The sequence below is a fragment of the Mixophyes fleayi genome, chromosome 5 (genome assembly GCF_038048845.1).
Source record: "Mixophyes fleayi isolate aMixFle1 chromosome 5, aMixFle1.hap1, whole genome shotgun sequence".
Classification (NCBI taxonomy): Eukaryota; Metazoa; Chordata; class Amphibia; order Anura; family Limnodynastidae; genus Mixophyes; species Mixophyes fleayi.
The window spans coordinates 155,608,755-155,632,335 of NC_134406.1; the positions used below are offsets into that span (position 1 = coordinate 155,608,755).

The 23,581-nt window shown below is 37.2% G+C and overlaps 1 protein-coding gene across 2 annotated transcripts in view; it reads right to left on the reverse strand.

Annotated features, from left to right (window-relative positions):
* LOC142158709 (cadherin-10-like) overlaps positions 1–23,581 on the reverse strand; it is a 317,909-nt gene that overhangs the window by 166,681 nt on the left and 127,647 nt on the right. For both annotated transcript variants that reach the window (XM_075212930.1, XM_075212931.1), the window contains one exon: positions 18,395–18,753. In XM_075212930.1, coding sequence (XP_075069031.1) covers positions 18,395–18,622 — 228 coding nt within the window. In that variant the 5' untranslated portion in view covers positions 18,623–18,753. The remainder of the gene's footprint in view (positions 1–18,394; positions 18,754–23,581) is intronic.

Below are 23,581 nucleotides of genomic sequence, written 5' to 3' on the forward strand. Positions count from 1 at the left end.
TGTTTTCAGAATGCTTTCAATGCTTTCACAATGAATATTGCTTTCATAATATTGAAATATATAATGAACAATGCTTTCACAATGAATATTAATTTGAAAATTAGTACCTTCATTGTACATATATATTTATAGAATATAGCATGAACATATATTAAAATATATACTAATTTGGGGACAAACTGCTATTAAAAGGTTGCTCAAAATCAGAAAGGAAAATATAAGTGTGAACATATACTTGATATGATTGCTCAATTCTGAGCAATACATATATAGTATATCTAAAATAAAGATAAATTCATGTAACAGTAATCAAATAGAGAGATTTTCTATGTGGATAGGGTGGTAGTCTTCCTTAGCTCTTTTGTTTTCTGGTGTTTTTGCAGAATATTAAAATGATCCACAAAGGTGTTCAATGATGAATTATGTACACACAGTGAACTACCCAAATACAGCCAATGCACATACTAGATATAGCACTTGATAATAGCCTCAATGGACAATGTCAATCCTGTATGATTCCATTTAGATGCAAGATATAGGTCTTCCCCAGTCCTAGGTGTAGTGAACATTCTTAAGGAAGTTAGGATAGTTAGGATAATTGAATATTGGATGATACAGGCTAATCTTTTTAAAACAATTTCTTATTATTTTATAAAGAAAAAAATCTTTAAAACTTATTTTAGTGAGGTCCAATAAAAAAAGAGCATATCTACTGCTAAGGAGATCCTGAAAACATAGTATTACAGTTAATGACATTAAGCATAAAACCAAAATTTTTTACTCACAGTAAAATCCATGTCTCTGAGTCCATCGGAGGACAATGCAACAATGGGGCAGAGCCATAACTAAGGTGGTGCGGGCTCTGCCGTCGCCCAGGGCGCAAGCTACCAGGCTCTATATATACAGACTTTTACTTCCGCAGTGGAACGCATATGCTTTCCACTGACAGGAAGTTCGGCATTTGGAACGCAAACTTGCGTTCCAAATGCCGAACTTCCTGTTTGTGGAATGCGCATGCGTTCCACTGCGGAAGAAAATCTCTCTCGCCCCCTTCCCCCCTTCACCCCCCTCTCTCTCCCTCCATCTACAGTGCTCTCTTTATATCTTACCACTCTCCATACACCTACAGATAAGTAATAAAGTCTCTAGTAATAAGGTTGGGTATAAAATCATTCTCTTTTCTTTTATCGCTTGGGATGTTTTATGTTGTGCATCATGCTCATAGTCATAATGTTGCTAGTACCTACAAAGATGCTTACATTTATGTTTGTGTGGCTACTAGCAGAAGATGCTGTGTCACAGCGTCAGTTCCAATAACCTGAGGACAGATCTGATGTCACATGTCTACTGTGGTTCTTGCATAATGAAGAAAAGTCTGATTTATGGATAATAAATTGGGGGCATCAGCAGAGGTCCATATTCTGTGTAGACCACCTCACTGTGCAGTCACTGTGTCCTTCGTTTATTTAATGCCATTTTACATGTCACTACATTGACTGTGATGTTTGTATCCTTGTTTTTTTTTGTAAAATACCAGGATTGCCTTTTGATTCTTTATATAGCCTCATTATATTATTGACTCCAAATTATATTTGTCATGGCATTCTGGGATATTCAGTTCTGTGAAAGCCCTACACATAACAATGTAAAAGTAACATATTCATGGCACACCACTACATCTAGGTAAATGTGCCCACTGTAGAGTTAACAGAGATGAACAAAATTGTGTGGAAATTTCTCAGCAACTTTTTCCAGGCAAAGCAGGCCGTTTCACCATTCCGTAGAAGTGGGAAGTTTTAGAGAGTAATCTTTTCCATTTGTTATTTTGAAATGTATTTGTAAATTCATGTTTTGCAGACTTTATAGTCTATGAGTAGAACTGGGATCATGACAGTCATATTATTCTGCTGTGTGGTGCATCTGGAGTAGGACTGGGAACACTTAAGGCTAGATGCAGAATGAGTTAAATATTTAGCAGGAATTGTATATGTAGAACACACAGAGTAGACACACAGGACAATAGAGGTGTAAAAGTATTTGTCGCCAATTACCAGATCACATCATTAAAACACATTGGGCCAAATTTAAAATTAGGGGTAAATCCAACTAAGGGGTGCATATGTATACCTGGACACATGATATTGTGATACAAGTGGTGCAAGTTCCATTTGTTTGCTCCTTGGGAAAATACTTCCCACTTCTGCAAGCGCTGTATTGCGTTGTATTCCCCTTAACCTCCTGGTCATTAAATGGTCATTAGGGCAGAGAACCAGTTGTTAATTTATTTGAATCCTACCACTGTGTGTATATATATATATATATATATATATATATATATATATCATGCACTTGTAAACATGTGTAACCGAATTATTTCAGTAAAGTGCTAGCCACACCCCCACACTCGGTTGGCCACACCCACTTGGCAAATGTCATTCCCACTTTGATGGGGGACGCCGGTGGCCTGTCTCACCCAGGGCACTAAAATGTGTAGTTACGGCACTGCAATGGGGTATAGTAGATGGAATTGGAGCTAGGACACTTTAAATCTTAAACTGTTGAGGGATAGCTCCTCTACTTCTATGCCTCCCCAAAAGAGTCAATTTCAGTTTTATAATAACACCCAGAAGTTATGGTCTAACTAGACATAATGAAAGAATACCTATAAAATAAACAACCAAACATCAGAGCAAGGGAAGGGAGTGAGTGTCCCCTAACGGACTCAGAGAAATAGATTTTACAGTAAGTAAAAAAGTAAGGAAAAAATCCTCTTTTCTGCAAATGGAGGACACTGCAACAATGGATGCCGCTAAGGGAGTGATTGCTTTGAAACAACTGTGCTTAAGATCAGGAGCCCAAAGCCTGCATCCTGGGATGTAAAACCTTACGACCATCAAAACCTGAAAAAGACATGGACAGACGACAACATAGCAACCTGTTATAACTGTTCAACTGAAGCAATCAGATGAGTCTACAAGGAGCACGAACTGCCCTGGGAAAAAGATTCATCAATCCAACTTTCACAGGTCTTGCATCTCAATGTAAACCAAACAAATGGGTAAACAACAACATTAACAGGCCTATATGCCGACGACCCATGCTTGTACACACCTATGAAAAGGATATGTGGTCTGACAAACCAAAGCCATTTGGTCCACAGAGCATCTGAATGCCAGATCACAACCAGAATGTGTAAAGAACAGCATAAAATGGACCCTAAGGCAAAATGTCACAAGAACAAACTCCAGGTTCAAGGGGAAGCCGAGAGACCCCCTTTAGCACACAAGAGAAAGTTGTATGAAACATGCTCTGACAGAATGTAAAACCAGAAAAGGTGAACAAGCCCAGAGACAAAACCAGAAAGTGTGAAAACTGTGACCTTCACACCATGGCATGCAAGCATTCCATGCACAGTAACATGTATGAGAGGCATGTTTAACTACACTTAAATCACTGTTTGCACAAGCTAGAAGGAAGAAACCCCTGTCCGAAGGATCACAGTTTCCATAGCCCTGCAGCCCAAGCAGATGATAAACAGACTGGCACCAAAGAGGACTCTGACCCAGAAGAATCGGACCAAGAGATAACTGCAAGGTGGACCTATGGTCATCTCTAGGGTGACAGAGTAGTCTGACCTTTGTGGCCAATCTAGTGCCACCACAAGGCAGACACCCATACGCATTATAGCTTCTGTAACACCTGTGAGAGCATGGGAATTGACATGAACAGTTACTCCCAGTAAAACTTTTAAATGGATTGCCATGCATCCTTTTATATTGCCATGGGCCCTGTGGACTTTGCTCAGCATTGGGGAAACAAGGAGTGAAGATGCAAAGCCAACAGATAGAGCTCTAGCAGACTTCAATGCAGTATCAACTGAGCCACCATTCCTATGTAACGCGATTACACTCCCTGAAAGATCAGGACATTAGATGTATCATCTCCACATGGCCATGGCACTGCTGGTTAGAGTGGCAATTATCAACCCTCATGTGCGCGACTTTTGTGAGATCATGGACAAAGTAATATTCCTCCTGTTCATTTCAAGGGTGGAAATGGAACTTATCCTAACAAGCTCACGATGAAGCAGTCCAGAATGAAAATGTGCTAAAAGTACCCTTCGAACACAGACACTCTGATGTCCTAGGAGTGAACTTCTGGAATAAAAGTCAGCTTATTGAGAAATCATTGGGATGCCATCGATATTTGAATAGATCTGAAGTATCCACATAATTGCGATCTACATGGTTGAACTCACCTTAGGATTGTTTCAAATTGTTTCTTGAAGAGATGAGTTTTATAGAGCACATACACCAGGTTTTCACCAACATTAAGCTTCTCTGAGGAGATAACCCCATTCCTTTGTTTTGAACATTACTAAATACATATTGCAGATAGTGCTATTATATAAATATCTGTGTAGTTTTTATCTATTTTACTATTGTTATTGTGATGTATTGTATTAGATAAATTACACAGGTAATGAATTAACAGTTTTTTTTTATTTAGATTCAAACTCTGCTTTTTTCGTATTGATATCCAAGTAAGTCTCTATAATATATGTCTCTATAGACGCCCCTTTTCTTTATATATTCTTTATATATTTTTGTTTTTTTCTTCTCAGGATTGGCATACCTAAGAGAGGGTGTGACATTAGATGGATTATACAACATGTACAGCATAATACATAAAATTTGTTTGAATCACGAGCGCTTGAGATTTGCCAATTATTTCTTGGTTAGTTTTACCAGGTCTGCCAACTGGGCAGACATTTTAAGATTTAAAGTGTTCTAGCTCCAATTCCACCTCCTATGCCCTATTGCCGAAGTGCTATCTAACGGCAATTATTTATTTATTTACTTATAATTACGTTATAAAATATTTATTTGTATAATAAATATGTAAGAAATACACTAAATGTCTAATGAATATAAAATATATTTTACCATTATAAAAAAGTAATTGATAATAATGCACCCCAAAAGGGTATTTAGTTTTACACAAATGCATCTATTTACCTGACTCTAACATACATAAATTCATGCTACATTTGATTCTTTGAAGCTGCCCCCGGAAAAGCACGGAAAAAGAACGTATTGTGCATTTTTTTAAAAAATGCACGTAAAACGGGCATATGCATGTCCGTATTCAACTAGAAGTGGATCTGAAGAAACATCTCTTGCTAAATACAGGTCTAGATATGCTCTGCACCGACAAACAAAATACACTTCAGAATACGTTCAATATATATGTGGAATTTAAAGTTCCAGGAAAAAGCACAGAAAAAAGTATTGTCACATGTTAAAAATATAGTCATTAATGAAAAAACATTTTTAAAAAACTGTTTTTTTCCTCCCATGAAATACATTAAGCTGGATGTTATTAATGTCTCCTGTACAGAAGCTCTTGATTGCAAACATGTTCCTTCTAGAGAAGCTAGAAAACCAAGTCCACCCGAACATAGCCGATCCGAGTTCTGAGCCGAGCTGGCTCGGTACTCGGGGGATGCCATCTACATTTCACAGAGAGGCAGAGAGGGGGCAGCAGGGTTTTTGTCAGTCTCCAGTGCAGGTGGGCAATGTCATTAAAGAAAGAGAAAGATGAGGACTGGCAGCGTTCTTAAAAGTCTCCAGTCACATTCTACTGTGCCAAAGCTAACCCACAAACAGGAGAGGTGGCAGTGTTCAGTGCTGAAACACAAATTCAAATAATAGGTCTGGCAGTGTTCTTAAAAGTCTCCAGTCAAATTCTACTGTGCTATTACAGCTCGCACAGAAACAGGAGAGGTGGCAGTGTTCATGCCAGTATACAGTCTACGTGCCATTGCTCATTGTCAGTGCTGAATGAGAAACTATAATGCTGGCAGTGTCCTCAACTGCATTTATTTATTAGTTTAAATCTCTGTTCAATGCACCGCATTCCAACATGACAGATTCCATGCTGCCCACATGTTTCGTGTCATAGTCTGTCTGAAGCATATCAAATGCCACTCCAGTTGTAATATCCATACCTGTGTATACATAAGATTGGCAGTTCTGCAGGGATGAGAGGGAGATATCCATAGAGGAGAAAGAGATTAAAGATGCAGCACGAGCAGACATGGTTTAATAATGTCGAGTTCATTTATAGCACTGTTAAGGCAGCTAAGCTATTGGTAGCTTGTTTTGTGGGGGCCCAAACAAACCAAGCACTTCAGCCACAAAAGTGGCACTCCTCGTCGCTGGAGTGCTTGGTTTGTTAAACTGTACATGTCCTTTTCAATATCTTATGTAAGGGCGGGTTGGAGTGCCAAAGAACAAATCCATCGGGTGGGTGGGAGGACCCAAGAACAATTCAATTGGGAGGGTAGGAGAGCCCAAGAACAATTCCATCTTGCAACACTTCTTTTTTTTCTTCCACTGCTATGTGGCAATGTTTCCTAGATGCGCTATGAATTGCAGAGTGTTTGTGTTGTTCCTCTGTCGCTTAGCATCCAGCCAGCTCGCTGCATTTTTTTTTCGAAAGTGTATGAAAATAATATTGTGGCCTGTGAGGTGGTCAAAATTGATTGGAAATGACTGGAAATTAGTGTTATTTAGGTTAATAATAATGTAGGAACAAAAAAGAGCAAAATTAAGTGATTTAATCAATTTTTCTAAAAAATACAGATCCAAAACCAAAACACGTGAGGACGGTTTTGTCAAAACCAAAACCAAAGCACAAGCTTAATCCAGATCCAAAGCCAAAACCAAAACATGGGGGTCAGTGAACATCTCTAGTTCCATCATGCATATGTGACATCACTATCAGTCTGCACTGACACCTGACCTGTAGCTGGGGCAAGTGATTAGACTGAAAAATACGTACCTTAGAAATGCCCAAAACGTAAATCTGATATTGCTGCATGCGCTCGAGCTTGGAAAGCACTTACTGTACATTGACTACGTGCATAAGCCACTTCCCCTTACGCCCATGAAATTGTAGGCTGTCGAAAGTGTCTTTTGCATTCAAGGATGAATTGGATGTTCTCTCATTCACTGATGTATAATTAACTTCTGGGTATGCACAGTGCACTTCAGGCCCTTAAAAAATCAGGCCCTTTGCATATATTTGCAAATTCAGCTGGAAATGCACATGGTGTAAAGTAATGAAAACCTCACTTTAAAATCCAGCCTGCTCTCACTTTAAGACAACTGCCTTCATTAATTACACATTTTCACTTTTCTACTAAAATACTACTGATTTCAGTTTAATTTATGCTTGCAATTAATCATGAGAAAGATGAGACATACATTGCATGGTTAAATGAGTCACTATTGAACATTTTAATGTGTTTATTACACTGGTTGCATGCAAATGATATGCATTCTTTAGGAACAAACTAAACTCCCATCAGAAAATGCTACATTTTGCACCTACGATGACATTGCCGTTTATCAATCCATGTTCCTCCAGTATAAATGGGCTTATTCTCCCAAAATTAGGTTTACAGTGCCATAAAACATTTTTTGCACTTCTGCAATCTTCAGTCTTGCAATTTCATAAATTATCAGGCATCACACAAATGGGCATCATTTTAAACCATTTAATGTGCTTTCTCAGAGCCTTAAACGCGCTTAAAGGCTTAAAGGCTGATAGTCATAAAAAAAATGTAAGCAAGTGGACATACTTTCTGGCAAGCATTAATTTCCTTTGCATCACGTCAATTTCAATGTTGTCTACAATGTTTAGAAGCACTCATACATGATGAAAAACCTGGAGTTTTATGCATATACTCACTTAAGTACATAGTACACTCTGCTGCAGGTAAGCTTTGAAAAGTGTTAATGAGCACACTGCAAACACTCCCTGTTATATTGAGAACAAGGTTTTGTCTACATAGTAGCTAGCATTTTTCAATGCTTGTGCATCCTCAGCTTTTGCATATATAATTTATAATTCTATTGCATTGAATACTACCCTTATGAGACATAATGTTGTCTTATTAAAATGCACAATATGGTGCTTTTTCACCATATTGCAGCTAAACTCAATAACCTCTCTTATTTACCATACACCATGCACTGTCATCGGGCAATCAAGAAGGATTGAGGACCTCCATCAAAATTAATTTTAGATTACATCTTATTAAGAACTTGAGATGATATGTGCCTATGGGGTATAACTGAGATTTGTATTAATAGTGAGATAATGTTTTTAATTTTGAATATTTTTTGTCATACATGTTTAATAAACAAGGATATTGAGGTCTTCTTGTCCATTATACAGGTATCCTATGCCACAGTAACAGGAGGCATGGAGAGGGATATTAATGTACCAAACAATTGCACCCCAGGGTTACTGATATTATGCATTTAACTCCCACTACTTCAGGGGACTTGGTCAGCTCTCAGTGCTATTAATGTTGATGACTTTGCATGTGAGTGCCAGTTTGCCACTAGATGTTGGCAGCTATCTAACAACTGATAATTAGAGGAGTTACTTATGTATGCATGACATGGAACCAGTGATGTTTGAATAATGGACACTTTCTACTGCATTATTTAAATAACTGGCTCTGTATGTTCAAGATTATATTACTAATAAATCAATTATGTCTGTATAGAAACAGACATTTGTGGTGATGTTATTATGAACTTACTGGGAACAAATACCCATTCACCTCATTATTGCATTGCAAAATGCAATATGTTCAATTAAGTCTCCTAATATATAACAGCATGTTTTATTTTACATTTATATGCACTTCGTCTATTGATCTATATTATAGACCAGTAGCGGGCAACATGCGGTCGCCAGCCTGCTGCTCCCAATATCACTTACTCTGCAGAGAATAAAAGTGAATAGGAGCAGATTTCCTTATCATGTGACCTCCTCTACACACTGCAGGAAGGTAGGGTAGCACAGCCAATCAGAGTAGGGGGAGGACTTTGTACAGTACATTCTGGACTACATCCTTTCCCTCCTTCCTCTGAGCAGGTAAGTATAGGGACGTGGGAAGAGGTCTGAGGGAACATGTTTAGAGGATTGTGGAGAGATGTGCATATATCTTTGGGGAGGTCTGAGTGGCATTTTAAGGATTTTGAGAATTCATGTAAGGGCATTTTGTGATAAGAGGGGTCTGAGTGGCATGTAGGGAAATTTTGAAGCATGTGGGTAATTTTGGAATGAGTGATGTGGGGGTGCTTAAGTTGTTTTGAAGTTAATGTTAATGTGCAACCCTTTAGGAGGTTGGAGGAAAGAATATTTGGTTGCCAATCACTGTTATAGACTGTGGTTAATAGTTGTTAACTAGTACTAGAGGTCAAGAGCCCACATTGTATATGGTCAAAAATTACGAGACTACATGACCGAGAGTCAGTAAATGATCAGTGAACATAGGGCTACATTATATAGTGGTCACAAATTAGTAGGTAACATCCTAAGGCTTCATTCTGTACTAGTCAGGAATCTTCATGTGCTACGTCTCTTCTTTACCTGGATGGTGATGTCCCTGGGGGGTTCCCATCTATCTTGCAAACTATAACTTAATTTTACATTTCTTGAAATAGTACTGTATACTATGATGAAGTTATTGCAATATATCAAAGGCACATATTTAAGTGTTTAATTTACCACATAGAACTATACATTAGTGCATTGTGTATTGTGCATTGATAACTAATGGATTAAAAACTTACAAAATTACATTTCCTAAGGCCATAGCAGTTTCCTTAACTCATCTTTTTTCATTTCTGTGGTTTGAAATTACACTGCTCTTAAGACTTTAATTAATTTTACAACTCAGTGATTCTATTTGCCATGTGTTATGTTTCACTGTTGTGATTCATACAAGCAAAATTGCCATTAAGATAAGCAAACCTACCCATGGGAATGGTAATGTTTCTAACAATTTATGAGAGTTCATAAAGTTGAAAATGTGAGATTGGCTGGAATGAATCATTTTCATAAGTCGTTTAGGAAAAATATTTTCAATGTTATTGCTAATTTCCACTTTGTGCATTTGGAAGCAAAGGACATAAATAGTAGTGATTTATGCAATATAACTAAACTATGTTTTTTTTTTATTTGTATGAAAATTCTCTTTATAGGACTAAAATTGTTCATATGCATGTTGATTCATAAAGTTTACCCTCTGCTACACAATGTGGATAAAGCATATTTACAATCACTTAATTTATTTTTTTAAAGGACTGCACATATAAAAGTACAAACCTTTATCATGCATGTTTGTTAAGTTCCTCAGTTTCACAGTGGCCATATGTAATGTACCAGTATATTCTTAGTTTTCACTCTCTCTCTCTAGTGTGAAACACCCAGTTGATTTTTTGACAACTCAAATAGATTATATAGTTTTGCAGATGATGTAATATTTAAAAAGTGGGTTTCAATTGCAACCTGGAAAATGTGGTTAAAAGCTCATTTTGTTTTTACTGAAAGCAATAAGTGAGTCCACATTGCCACATATATAAAGTGGTATAAAAATGTCCAGTTCCACTAAGAAAAAATTAATTTTTAAATTCACGAACATAATCTATACATTATTGCTAATATTTTGCATTGTGTTTGGAAGGCTTCAATCAACTCATGTTTGGCCAGCTCTGCCCATCATAAGGAGCTGCTGTCACCTTCAATGCCAAAATATTTTGTACTAGTCCATATGTGGTTTCACTGGGATAGGGAGGCCAGCACAAATAGAAAAAACACCTACAACCAATGGGTCAGATACACTGTGCAGATTCCATAGTGGGAACAGTGCTACACATCTATTTCATAACATAAATTCCCGGAGCAATTTACCAACAAGCTTGCAGCTGGCTAGACGGACTTAACATGTTACTTTTGTCCCATTGGGGTAGTGGTTGGGAAAAAATAACTATGAAGTACTGTTAGCACAATGCCACTTGATGTTCAAGGTGACCATTACTGCTCTGGGACTTGGTACACCTGTCCGCTTGGGATAGTGGTGGGAGAAACAGGACTGTGAACTACCAACAGGATAACCATCGGACACAGATGGACAGCCTGCATGCCAGCACTGCAGTGCCAACCACAGACTATGCTTGCATCTGGTAGGCTACATTTAGAGAACCCTACAACGTGTTAAAAAATGGGATGAAATGAAGGCTAAACCTTGTTTTCCACAATGGATAACACTGTGGTCGGAATATTTTTTACCCATTCCCAGTTTAGTTTATTAAAGTCAATCCCATGTCTCATCTCGTAACCGAAGTTGGTGACAGGATTCCATTATATATAAAATATATTAGTGTTTAGTTTTACAGTATACATGCGCCCTAAAAGAGTTGCAAACATCATGAGGCTCTTACCACTGCAGGTTCTGGGTTTATGTTCTCAGATGGAGTCCGGAGCTCTGGATCACAAGAAATAACTGCAAGGAGTTAATTTAGGGAAACTACCACACACAACATCAGTAGTGATCATGCCCCTTTTTTGTATGTGCCAGTTATCATCAGACTTTGAAGAGCATCAGTCAACTGGTGTATGGGATAGAGAGGTGCAAAACGTTTCTGCCTATCTAGACCCTGGGAGATAAGGGCCACCAATTGGGTAGCCAAAAAAATTGGTTACTGTTTTCCTTGATCATCGGAACCAGAGAGAGGATAAAGAGCCATTGTCCGAGACCAGGGGGAATTTTTAGGAACCTCAGGACTGGAAGATCATGGAAGCTTGATGACAGAACTGGATAAAGATGACTCCTGCTAAACTGCCAGTGATCAGAGGATCGATAGGACTGTGATAACTGGAAATTGCTTTTTTTTTTACCAATCTCTATGGGTCCTGTGATTGTGTGTGCCTGCTGAAAGGGGAACGACACTTCAACAGGACTGTTACTTTGCCAGCAATAAATGTGAAGAATTCCTGGTATAATCCTGCCTGTGCCCAAGCAAATAACCCAAGATTGGCTTTAGGATGTTTCCTTGTATGTTGTATTTCAATGTTTCAGGATAATTTTTAACTTTTTCACAAAAGTGCTATAGCTATTTGATTATAGTGTCAAAAAACATGACTTGGACTGAAAACACTTCCCCTAGTCAAGAGCATTGTGATAGGGAAAAGCTCAGAAATTCTGGTAAACTCTGATTTGTGCGGGAGTTATTTTTGTGAACTGCAGCAAAACACTCTGCTGGTTTTTTCATGTAGGTAATCTGTGCTCCAGTATCATGACAAAATTTCAAGTAAAACAGTACAGTTTTATATGCGCATATTGTGACCAACATAAAGTGGTTACTCTCTAAAGAGGACGATAAAGACGATGATGATGATTGATGATGGAGAAACTGTGACTGTACTTTTTTTGACACTTCAGAATCATCCTGTGAGCAGTGGCAGACATATAATAACACACTGTCCATTGTCCTTCTACATTCACATACCTGATCTGCATTCTCTCTATATATATATTACTATCCCACATATTCCTTATTCTCACTCATAACTGTAACTGGCACCAACACACACTTTGTTAATGTATTAGTCCATATCAAGAATTTTTTTATTCAAACTATTTTACCATATTTAATACTTTCACAAATATATCCCTTCCTAATACCTGTCCTCCTTCAGCTCTGCCCCACCCTTCCCCTGCCTAAATTCAACCACTATCCCTCTGCCCCCTCTGGCACCCACTAGGCTTCTGATCTACTTACTACAAAATCTCAGGGGAATTTCTCCATACTCTTTTTCTCCTGGACCTCTCTGCCGTTTTTGATACTGTTGATCACCCTCTTCTCCTACACATCCTTCACTCCATTGGCCTTTGTGACCCAGTTCTTTACTGGTTTACATCCTACCTATCGAACCGCTCCTATAGTGTTTATACCTCTGGCACATCCTCCCCTCCACTCCCACGATCTGTTGGGGTCCCACAAAGCTCTGTTCTTGGCCCTTTACTTTTTTTATTGTACACCTCTTCTCTTGGGGCACTAATTTTCTCATTCAGCCTCCAATACCACCTCTACGCTGATGACACCCAAATCTATATCTCTTCCCCTGACCTCTATCCTTCTTTACTATCTCGTGTAACCAACTGTCTTTCTGCTATCTCCACGAGGATGTCCCAACACTACCTAAAGCTTAACATTTCCAAAACAGAGCTTATTATCTTCTCTTCTGACAGAGTTACCACCTTCCCTCAAATCTCCCTTACTTTCAATAACACCTCAATTTCCTTAGTCTCCCAGCCCTTGGTGTCACCCTTGACTTTGCCAACTGTTTTATTCCTCACATACAGACTCTCTCCCAGTCCTGTCGACTCCACCTTAAAAACATTGCCAGAATTTGCCCTTTTCTTACTCAATATGCTACCAAAACTCTTACCCATTTTCTCATCATCTCCCGTCTTATATTGCAACCTCCTGTTATCTGGCATTCCTGCCACCCATATATCTACACTTCAATCCATCCTAAATGCTGCTGCAAAACTGATCTTCCTCTCTCACCACTCCATATCTGTTGTACAACTTTGCAAATCTCTACACTGGCTTCCTGTGTCCTCCAGAATCATATTCACACTACTCACCCTTACCTACAAAGCCCTCAACAACACTACCCCTGCAAACATCTCAAATCTCATATCAAAATACTCTCCCATCCCCCCTCTTAGATCTACTTCTGACCTGCACCTTGTCTCGTCTCCAGTAACCACCTCTCACTCCTGCCTTCAAGACTTCTCCGGTGCTGCTCCCCACTTATGGAATTCCCTACCATGCTCAATCAGACTTTCCCACAGCCTTCAAATCTATGGATACACTTTGAAAACCCATCTCTTTTTTAGAGGTCTCCTTATCCTCGATAACACTATTCACTCTAATGCACCCTCACAACTACTCCAATCCCCACTCTGAGACATATTTACTCCACTTGTTTCAGCTGTGCCCTCTTCCAATTAGCAGGGTCCTTCATAGCCTTTGTTTTCATGTCTGCATTTTTGTTTTGTTTACCTTGTGTGTCCCTGTTTTATGTATGTACTGTTTTCGTTAATGTACGGCGCTGTGGAGCACTGTGGTGCCTTACATATCGACGATAATAATAATAATAAGTGTGATACAATTTTTAATATTAGATTAATTATTTTCTATTGCTATTCAGTGCTTGTTTTTCTTCAAGATTGTACCACTATACAAACAACCTGCATGTGGATTGTGTTGCTTTGATAGAAGCTTAAGGGATGTCTTAACCTTAGAAATGGCAATCTGTATGGGAAAACAATCTTTCTTCCTCCTTCTGTTTGTTTATTATTTCTGGAGTACAGTACATTAACTGTTATGTTACACTGTTTATCAACATGTTTTATTTCTTGCTATCTAATTGATTGACTGTTATCTACTATAGTATTCATTGTGGTTCAACTATTTTGTTATTCAGTTGGTTATTTGCATGTATCTTGTGCTTTCCTAATTCATTATTTTGTAGTATACTGTTTTCATTTTGACATTTGGCTGGTGATGGTCCATTTAAATGATAACAAGTTTATTATTATGTTGCTTGACCAATTAAATTAACCAAATGTCATGAGCTTTCAATAATTCATGTTTAGCAGAACAAGAATATTGTTGACTCCTAAGCATATGACAATATGTTACTTTAAAGCTTCATGTAGAATTGGAAGCAAATTTCGTCTACACACAGACGGAAATTACATCCCAAAAAGGACACATCTTACATGTGTATGTTGAGTCAGATGCAACTATACTAATGGTCAGTTCATAACATACACCATTGATCAAACACCCACAAGTTTTCTGTCTCCTGAGAGGCGCACATATGTCTGAGTCTCAGAATAGTTGCATTTGCTCCAACATGCCATTGCATGTCCCCTGCTACCCCTGTTCCACCTCTTCAAACAAAAGAGGCTGCAAACGACAATAAGCATGAGATGCAGATTATTATGCATATGATCGCAATTGTAACTGCTACTTTGTGCACATGTGTAAAGTAAAAAAGCGCAATATAGCATTATACTCTAAAAACACTTTTTGTGTCCAACTATACATGATCCTCTTACTTCATTGTGGGTGTCTTTTATCAATAGAGGAAATGGATTTAATATGTTGTATATTGATCATCATCATCACCAATTATTTATATAATTCATTTATCTCTTAATGGCATTTTCAGAAATGTGTGAAATCTAACTCCAAGATGTTTTAATGTGTAAGAGTGCAAAAGTATTTAGTATTAGAACAATTTTATTTCCTTTACTGTTAAAGCTTTCAGAGCTGCAGTCTGTATCTCCACCTTCCCATTCATTATGATAATCTGATAGACTGCACTAAAACATGGACAAGCTGGTCATGATTGCAGTTGACAAGAGGAGACAGACTGCATGCTTAGGAAACGTTTAATTTGCAATGAGCAGGTATCCTGTAATTGAAGAACATTCTAATTACCGTAGAACATTCCTCTTCTATTCGCACACAGACATGCAATTCAATGGTAATACATTTTGTTATGCAGAAAATAAAAACATGCTTCCAACCACAAGCATTTGTATATTTTCATTATAAATATGTGATGGATATTTCACTTTGACTAAACTCACAATATTGATAATTTTCCTAAAGAAATATATAAAAGCACCAGTTTTTAGAAAATCACTATAAAGGCTTCTAAGAGCTGAACAATTTCACCTGGTATCATATGCTTACTATTCCAACCAATATCATCTTCCTGAAATCAATGACTTTTTTTGAGCAAAGCATATGTCGTTTTGCTCAACCAAGATCATTTAATTTCCCTCATCAACTTCTGTTTTCTCATAACGTATGCAGATTACCACTTTGAAATTCACAAAGAGCAAATCCTGAAGGACCTATTTTCATCTCTTCCTTTCTCTAATCAGGAATCTTGAAAAGGGGAGGTAGCATTTTCTCCTCTTATATGTTTTTGCAAAAATCAGGTTATTGTCAATATTATCCAGGAGAAGAGGCTAATGTGTACTTTAATATTGCTAATGAAAACACAAATAAATTAAGTGGCTACTAAAATATTCACAAACAAGCTTTCATCGCTTAGTAATTACTAAGCAAATCACCCACTCAGACATTTAACCAATGCAGAAACATACAGCGGTTCAGGACATATGCATTTATTTTTCAGTTGTGTCCTTCACGTACCTATCACTATGTATTTGCACTGGTTTTAGCAGTATATGAGAATATTGTTTATTGTAGGTGTGCATCATTTTTTCAGATTTTTGGAGGCACTGTAGGGACTGGGTTTTTCTATATAGAATGTAGGCTTGACATTGTATTGTGCCCAGATATCTACTTTAGAGGTATGAGCTATGCTCTAGAGTTGCTTAGATAAGCCCACCAACTGGTCAAGCCCTTTTGCTTGCTGATTGGGCATGTGGTACAATTTTCGATCATGAGGGTATATGGGTGCATTTTGGGATGCATGATATTGTTTTGGGTTCTTTTATTATTAAAATTAAGGGTAATATGTGGTTCTATCTGAGTGTTGCCCATGACTTCATTAAAGCATATTGGAGTCAATAGTACAGCGGTTGAGTCTGTAGCAAACGTCTAGTAGTGCTAAACTTCTAGGTACACAAATAGGCAGTGGAAATAAAAGAATTATCCCTTCAAAAGCTAACGGGTTAACAAATGAAACAGGCGCAGCATACATCTAAATTTTATATTCCTAACTTACATTTATGTGACTTTACTGTTTAATATGCATAGAATAACTTGAGCTAAGCAGTAAAAATGCCTTTGAGGTTTTCACTATATGGAATTCTATATTTCTTGCATATTAACAAAAACATGTGTATTACGAGAAAGAAAAAAACAAATATTTTCTAATACATCTGCATTTTCCAGTATACATATAGCAAAGAACACACAAGCAATAGACACTGCAATGAGACAAAGAAGATTGTACAAACACCATGGCCTTTACTTATGTTGAACTAAATGCAAGTTATCCATATATGAAATCCACATTAGTAAATACAGTTTGAGGTATGTAACATACAGTAATGCAGTAAAAACATTCACTGAACTGCAATAATGGATTGATAGGGGGATACTTTTTAAACTAGTCAAGTAGCTCTGTTTAAAGTGAGGAAGAGATGGCTTGTGTCCACATTGCCTCCTTGGAGATAATAATACATGACATTGTAGTAATGGGGAGCTTGCAGGTGCAAAAATGGATGATCTACAGGGAAATATTACAATGATTAATAGCAATTTCAGCACATTACCGCAATTGCTGCAAGAAAAACTTCTGTCACTTCAGTTCAGCAAATAACAGCTGGTAGAGTATAAAGCTGCAGGTGTGCATTACTAGTACAAAGCAGCACTGCTCACTTTAGTAAATGTACATTCCTGCGGAATAATATGAACAAATACATTGTTTGCTCCTATTAACCTCTGACAGGTTGTCAAGGTTACTATTTAAACTACAACTTATTTTGTATTTTTTCCAGAAAATAAATTGTTCCATACACTCTGGAAAATAGTTATGCCATCATGTTTAGAAGATAGCCAAAAAATATTATCTTTACTGTAACACCCAATTATATACTCATGTCAAAACATTGCTCCTTTAAGAGGGTTCCATTGTGGCAATCCATAGGTGACATGTTTATATTATCTACAGTCTTGGTAGACCTGACCTTGAGATTCAGTTCCAACTGTTATTATATACATACAGTATGTTTCAATGATAGCACAGGGTATCATCCATTAGCATAGACTACATTAAATGCATATTCTAGGTTCTGGAAATCCACATTTTACTAATATTACTTAGCAAAAATGTAAGGAAATGTTAGCTTTTAATTTAAATTATTGAAAAGGACATCACATTCCATACTCAGGTCTTATAACAAGCTGCTTGTACAAGTCAATCCGTACATTTAGACTTGTTTTGCCTTCACTGACTATATCCTTTCATTGAACAAATAGAAAAATAAGTCATGCAAACAAGTTTTTGGGCGTATGCATAAATGGACAGAATCTTGGCAGTAATCATATATTTCACATCATATATAACACATCTGAAAATGCTTTATACATGTTGCATGGCATTACCAAATAGCAGGGACAAAAATCCATCATGTCAAGTTCTGTACAGTAAAAAGGCCACTTGATCAGGATGATGGAGAACCTTGCTTTTAATATAAACTGTAACATCGAGGGCCTGTCATTTGGTGGTCAATCATGCCATTCACCTCTAAGTTGCAGCATTTCTGTACAATATGGAATAAATGTGGAGCTATCAGTGGTTATGGCACATATTTTCTGACTCATGGTATAGTATAGTGTATAGTATAGTATAGTATTGTATAGTATAGTATAGTATTGTATAGTATAGCATATCTCCTGTGAAAGAAATGCTAATTATTTAACAAATGGAAAAGTCTATAAAACACAGTAGTACATACCTTGCCCACATATTGGTAATCCAATCCAGTATATTCTTCTAGCAAAAAGAACTGATTCCACATCCAGCCACGCTTATGTCGATTTAGTAATTTGCCATCATTCACTGAAAAATGCCGCAATATTTCTTGAGGTTGTTCATCAGAGGTTCTCTTAAAGTAGAGCTCGGTATGACAAGGGTTTGGTTTAGAAATCCAAAGCAGAAGTATTAGTACTGGACAAGATACCATAGTTTCAGTCTTTCAACACAGTTGAAATAAAGTAGAGAAGATAATTTTTATTTTTAACTGTTTAATCTTCTTATTAGTTGATATTATCCTCAAATAGTATTTTTATCTTTTTGTCTCCCATGTTGTTAAATCTGAAAAAAATTATATTATATTTAGAAACATGTCAATTAGTATACATTCAAATATGAAAAATAGTATGTTGAAAAAGAAGGTGCGTTATAAGCAGTATTATATATAAAGTATAATGTATAATACCAACTCTCATTCCCAACTCTCTATTCTAATGTATAATACCACCTCTTAGTTCACTTCTTTTAACCTGTCTAAGTGAAAGTGCTGCACACTGCTAATTACATAAACTGCTCAGTGGGGTCTATACAAGACATTTTTAGACCTTTTCTTATATATACCCATCAGGCCACAATTTAAAGATGTGATTACAAAATAATTGGTTGAACAAGTAATCATACTAAAAATATGTCAGGTTATAAGTATACTATTTTACAACAAGATTTAAAAACTGTACTCTATAATGTCAAAACCCAGCTTTCTTACTACAGTACTTTTTAAAATTGTCTGTGTTTATTTCTTGTCAACCCTATTTCAATCTGATTAATAACTAATATCCTATGTTGTAATTGAACATTTACACATGTGCACGTAAATCCGTAAACATATTACTAAGAATATCCTATAATATGCAGGTAAATTCCTTGTTTTTGTTAATTTTGAGTGATTTAAGTGGTGAAGGATAAATTATGTGGTCTATTGCATTGTGACCACATGGATTTGGGAATATGGCTTGGTATTGTCAGGACATTGCCAACATGTATCAAATGTTTAGCCAATTCTGTCCTCAGTTTCTTTGTATTTAGGAATTTTCAAGGTACAGTATGGTTTGAATGTGATGTGATGTGGTTGAAGTGACAAGCAAATAACCTGAATGAGTAGCACAAACTAGTACAAAATGAAACAGTTCAGCACATTTAGTTTGATTGATTGTTAAAAATACTTTGTGTTAGTCTAGACAACCCATGAACCAATTATTGTCCTTAGGCTTTCCAATGATGCCAAAACTACTTTACTTTAAATCTTTGTAGTTTAAGGTTTATTTTGCCCAGATATCTCTTATCCACATATCAGACACAGTCTATTTTGTAATTTTGTTTTCGTCATTTAGATTTTTTGATATCTATGCAGATTATGTGTATGATAGTAAATTGGCCATAATATACATAATCTCATAGTTTTGATGAACTGGCTTCTTTCTTTTAACAATGCTCTTTATTTTTATATCGCTTATATATTGACTCTTAGTAGAAATGCTCAGGCTCGGTTCCCCGAGAACCGAACACACCTGAAGTTAGCAGATCCGAGTTCCGAGCCGAACCGAATCGGTACTTTCTCGCACCCTCGAAATTGAAAATGAGGCAAAACGTCATTGCTACGTCGTTGGATCTCGGATCTCATGAGCTTTGGATTCTATAAGTACCGCCCTCCACAGCGATCTAGCACCATTTCACAGAGGAACACAAAAGGGGTAGCACAGTTCTTGACAGTCTCTAGTGCAGTTGGGCAACGTCATAGGTAGAAAAGAAAGTGGAGGGGTAGCAATGTTCTTCAAAGTTTCCAGTGACATTCAGGAGAGCTTCATTGCTAATTGTCATTGCTGAAATACAAATAATAGGTCTGGCAGGCTTGGTCTTCTAAATCTGCAGTCACATTGTACTGTGTTATATAGGTAACATATAAAGAGGAGAGCTACATTGCTAATTGTAATTGCTGAATTAGAACTAATAGGTCTGGAAGTCTTTGTTTGAAAGTGTATGAAAATAATATTGTGACCTGTGAGGTGGTCAAAATTGACTGCAAATTACTTGAAATTAGTGTCATTGAGGTTAATAATAATGTAGGGGGGAAAAAAAGCAAAAATATGTGATTTTCGCAAAAAAAATAGGGATTTTAGAAAAAAATTGGGATCCAACAGCAAAACCAAAACATGCAAGAGCGGTTTTGCCAAAACCAAAACACAAAGTTAATTCAGATCCAAAACCAAAACCAGAACACGGGGATCTGTGAACATCTCTAATTCTTAGGTGCACCTGCATGCAAACTGGTTACATGATAAGTAGCAATAACTGTCGTTGTGGGGAAGAAAACAGGTGGGATTTTTATTATCATTGGTTACATAGAGAGCGATGGATGAAACAGCATGTTGATATTAAAAGTTAAAAATGTCAAAAGAAATCCAAATAAATAAATATTTTTTTTTTCTAAAATTGTGCCTCTGTGTGCCCTTAAGGTGGCATTGTGGGTGTTTTTTAGCGTACATATTTTTCTACATGTTTATTTGTCAGTGTGCCTTTCATATGCGCACCACCACTTTGTGCACAATACATCAAAATTATATTTTTTTGTTTCAAAGTTGGGAGACATGCTTAGTTAATGGTTATAAATATCAGAATATCAGAAGTCACCTCAAAGTTCCATGACTGAGTCTTTACAGTGCAGGGTACATTATCTCATACAGTTTTGTCCCTGAAAATGTTTTTTCCCTTGGAAATGACCCTATTTTTCAATACTGATTAATTGCAAAATAATATTTTTCTTTTTCTATCTCTTACAAATTCTTACCATCTATCCATATTTTCTGGGTTCTAGATCTGTGGTCGAAGCAGAAATTTCAAAGCGGCAGTATGGAATATTTAAATTAATGGAACTTTACAGTTTTAAAATCAAGCCAGTAGGGAAGTGACCGTATGGCACACCCTGTATATACCCCTACATCGACCACTGTTATAGATATTTGTTGAAGAAGAGTATTTAAAATGAAAAATTTTATGTTATAAGTAAATCAGTAATTATAACCTAATGGGAATGGTTGCAAGATATCCCAAAGATATATTTTGTGTGATGTTCACACATGCACCAGCTCTGGGGAACAAAGCTCCCTCGGAAATCATTTTAAAATAATGGCAACCAAATTGTAGTAAAAAGTGGAAATTCTGAATTGTAGATTTCCAGTTGCAGAAGCAGGGTTATACTGGAAAAAGTGAGAGATCTTTAACTAAATTTGGCTTTGATTGCCTTACAATAGAACGTCTTACTCTGTAGAATGTGGGAATAAAACGTCTTCATAGAACACAACTTTAGCATATAGTTTTATAAACTAAAAGCTTATTCATATAACAAAACATACTGATTGTATTTCATTTTGCTGAGTAAAATCAAACTAATGATAACTTAATGTAATATTTAGTTTTAAACTTAAAATATTGATTACAGGTAGGGATGAGCGCACTCGGATTTATGAAATCCGAGCCCACCCGAACGTTGCGGATCCGAGTCGGATCCGAGACAGATCCGGGTATTGGCGCCAAATTCAAATGTGAAACTGAGGCTCTGACTCATAATCCCGTTGTCGGATCTCGCGATACTCGGATCCTATAAATTCCCCGCTAGTCGCCGCCATCTTCACTCGGGCATTGATCAGGGTAGAGGGAGGGTGTGTTAGGTGGTCCTCTGTCCTGGTAGATCTCGTGCTGTGCTGTTTAGTTCTGTGCTGTGCTGTGCTGTGCTGTGCTGTGCTGTGCTGTGCTGTGTTCTGCAGTATCAGTCCAGTGGTGCTGTGTGCTGTGCTCTGTCCTTCTGAGGTCAGTGGTGCTGCTGGGTCCTGTGCTGTGTCCTGTTCAGTCCAGTGGTGCTGTGTCCTGTGCTCTGTGCTTCTAAGGGCATAGTTATTTCCCCAATATTCCCCTGTGTTTAAAAAAATAAAAAAAAGTTTTTTAAAAAAATACCAAAAACTACTTTAATTTTTTTTAATTACCACAAAATTTGCACAACCAATCCTGCAGTATAAGCCCATTGGTACTGCAATATTACCAAGTTCACACATTCAGCAGTAAAAGTCCAGTGGTACTGCAATATTACAAAGTTTACACATTCTGCAGTATCAGTCCAGTGGTGCTGTGTCCTGTGCTCTGTCCTGCTGAGTTCCGTAGTGCTGCTGGGTCCTGTGCCGTGTCCTGTTCAGTCCAGTGGTGCTGTGTCCTGTGCTCTGTGCTTCTAAGGGCATAGTTATTTCCCCATTATTCCCAAGTTTTTAAAAAATAAAAAAAAAGTAAAAAAAAATAAAAAATTTAAAAAAAAAAAAATATATATAATAATTATAACCAAATTTGCAAAACCAATCCAGCAGTATAAGTCCATTGGTACTGCAATATTACAAAGTTCACACATTCTGCAGTATCAGTCCAGTGGTGCTGTGTCCTGTGCTCTGTCCTGCTGAGGTCCGTAGTGCTGCTGGGTCCTGTGCCGTGTCCTGTTCAGTCCAGTGGTGCTGTGTCCTGTGCTCTGTGCTTCTAAGGGCATAGTTATTTCCCCATTATTCCCAAGTTTTTAAAAAATAAAAAAAAGTAAAAAAAAATAAAAAATTAAAAAAAAAAAAAAAATATATAATAATTATAACCAAATTTGCAAAACCAATCCAGCAGTATAAGTCCATTGGTACTGCAATATTACAAAGTTCACACATTCTGCAGTATCTTGTGCTACATATAATGGAGACCAAAAATTTGGAGGATAAAGTAGGGAAAGATCAAGACCCACTTCCTCCTAATGCTGAAGCTGCTGCCACTAGTCATGACATAGACGATGAAATGCCATCAACGTCGTCTGGCAAGCACGATGCCCAATCTCCTAGTACAGGGCATGTAAAATCCAAAAAGCCCAAGTTCTCAAAAAACAGCAAAAAAAGAAACTTAAAATCATCTGAGGAGAAACGTAAAGTTGGCAATATGCCAATTACGACAAGTAGTGGCAAGGAACGGCTTAGGCCCTGTCCCGTGTTCATGACTAGTGGTCCAGCTTCACCCAAGGATCTAAGCCCTCCTCCCCCCCCTACAAAAAATTTAAGAGAGTTATGCTGTCAGCAACAACAACAAAACAGCAAAGAACTCT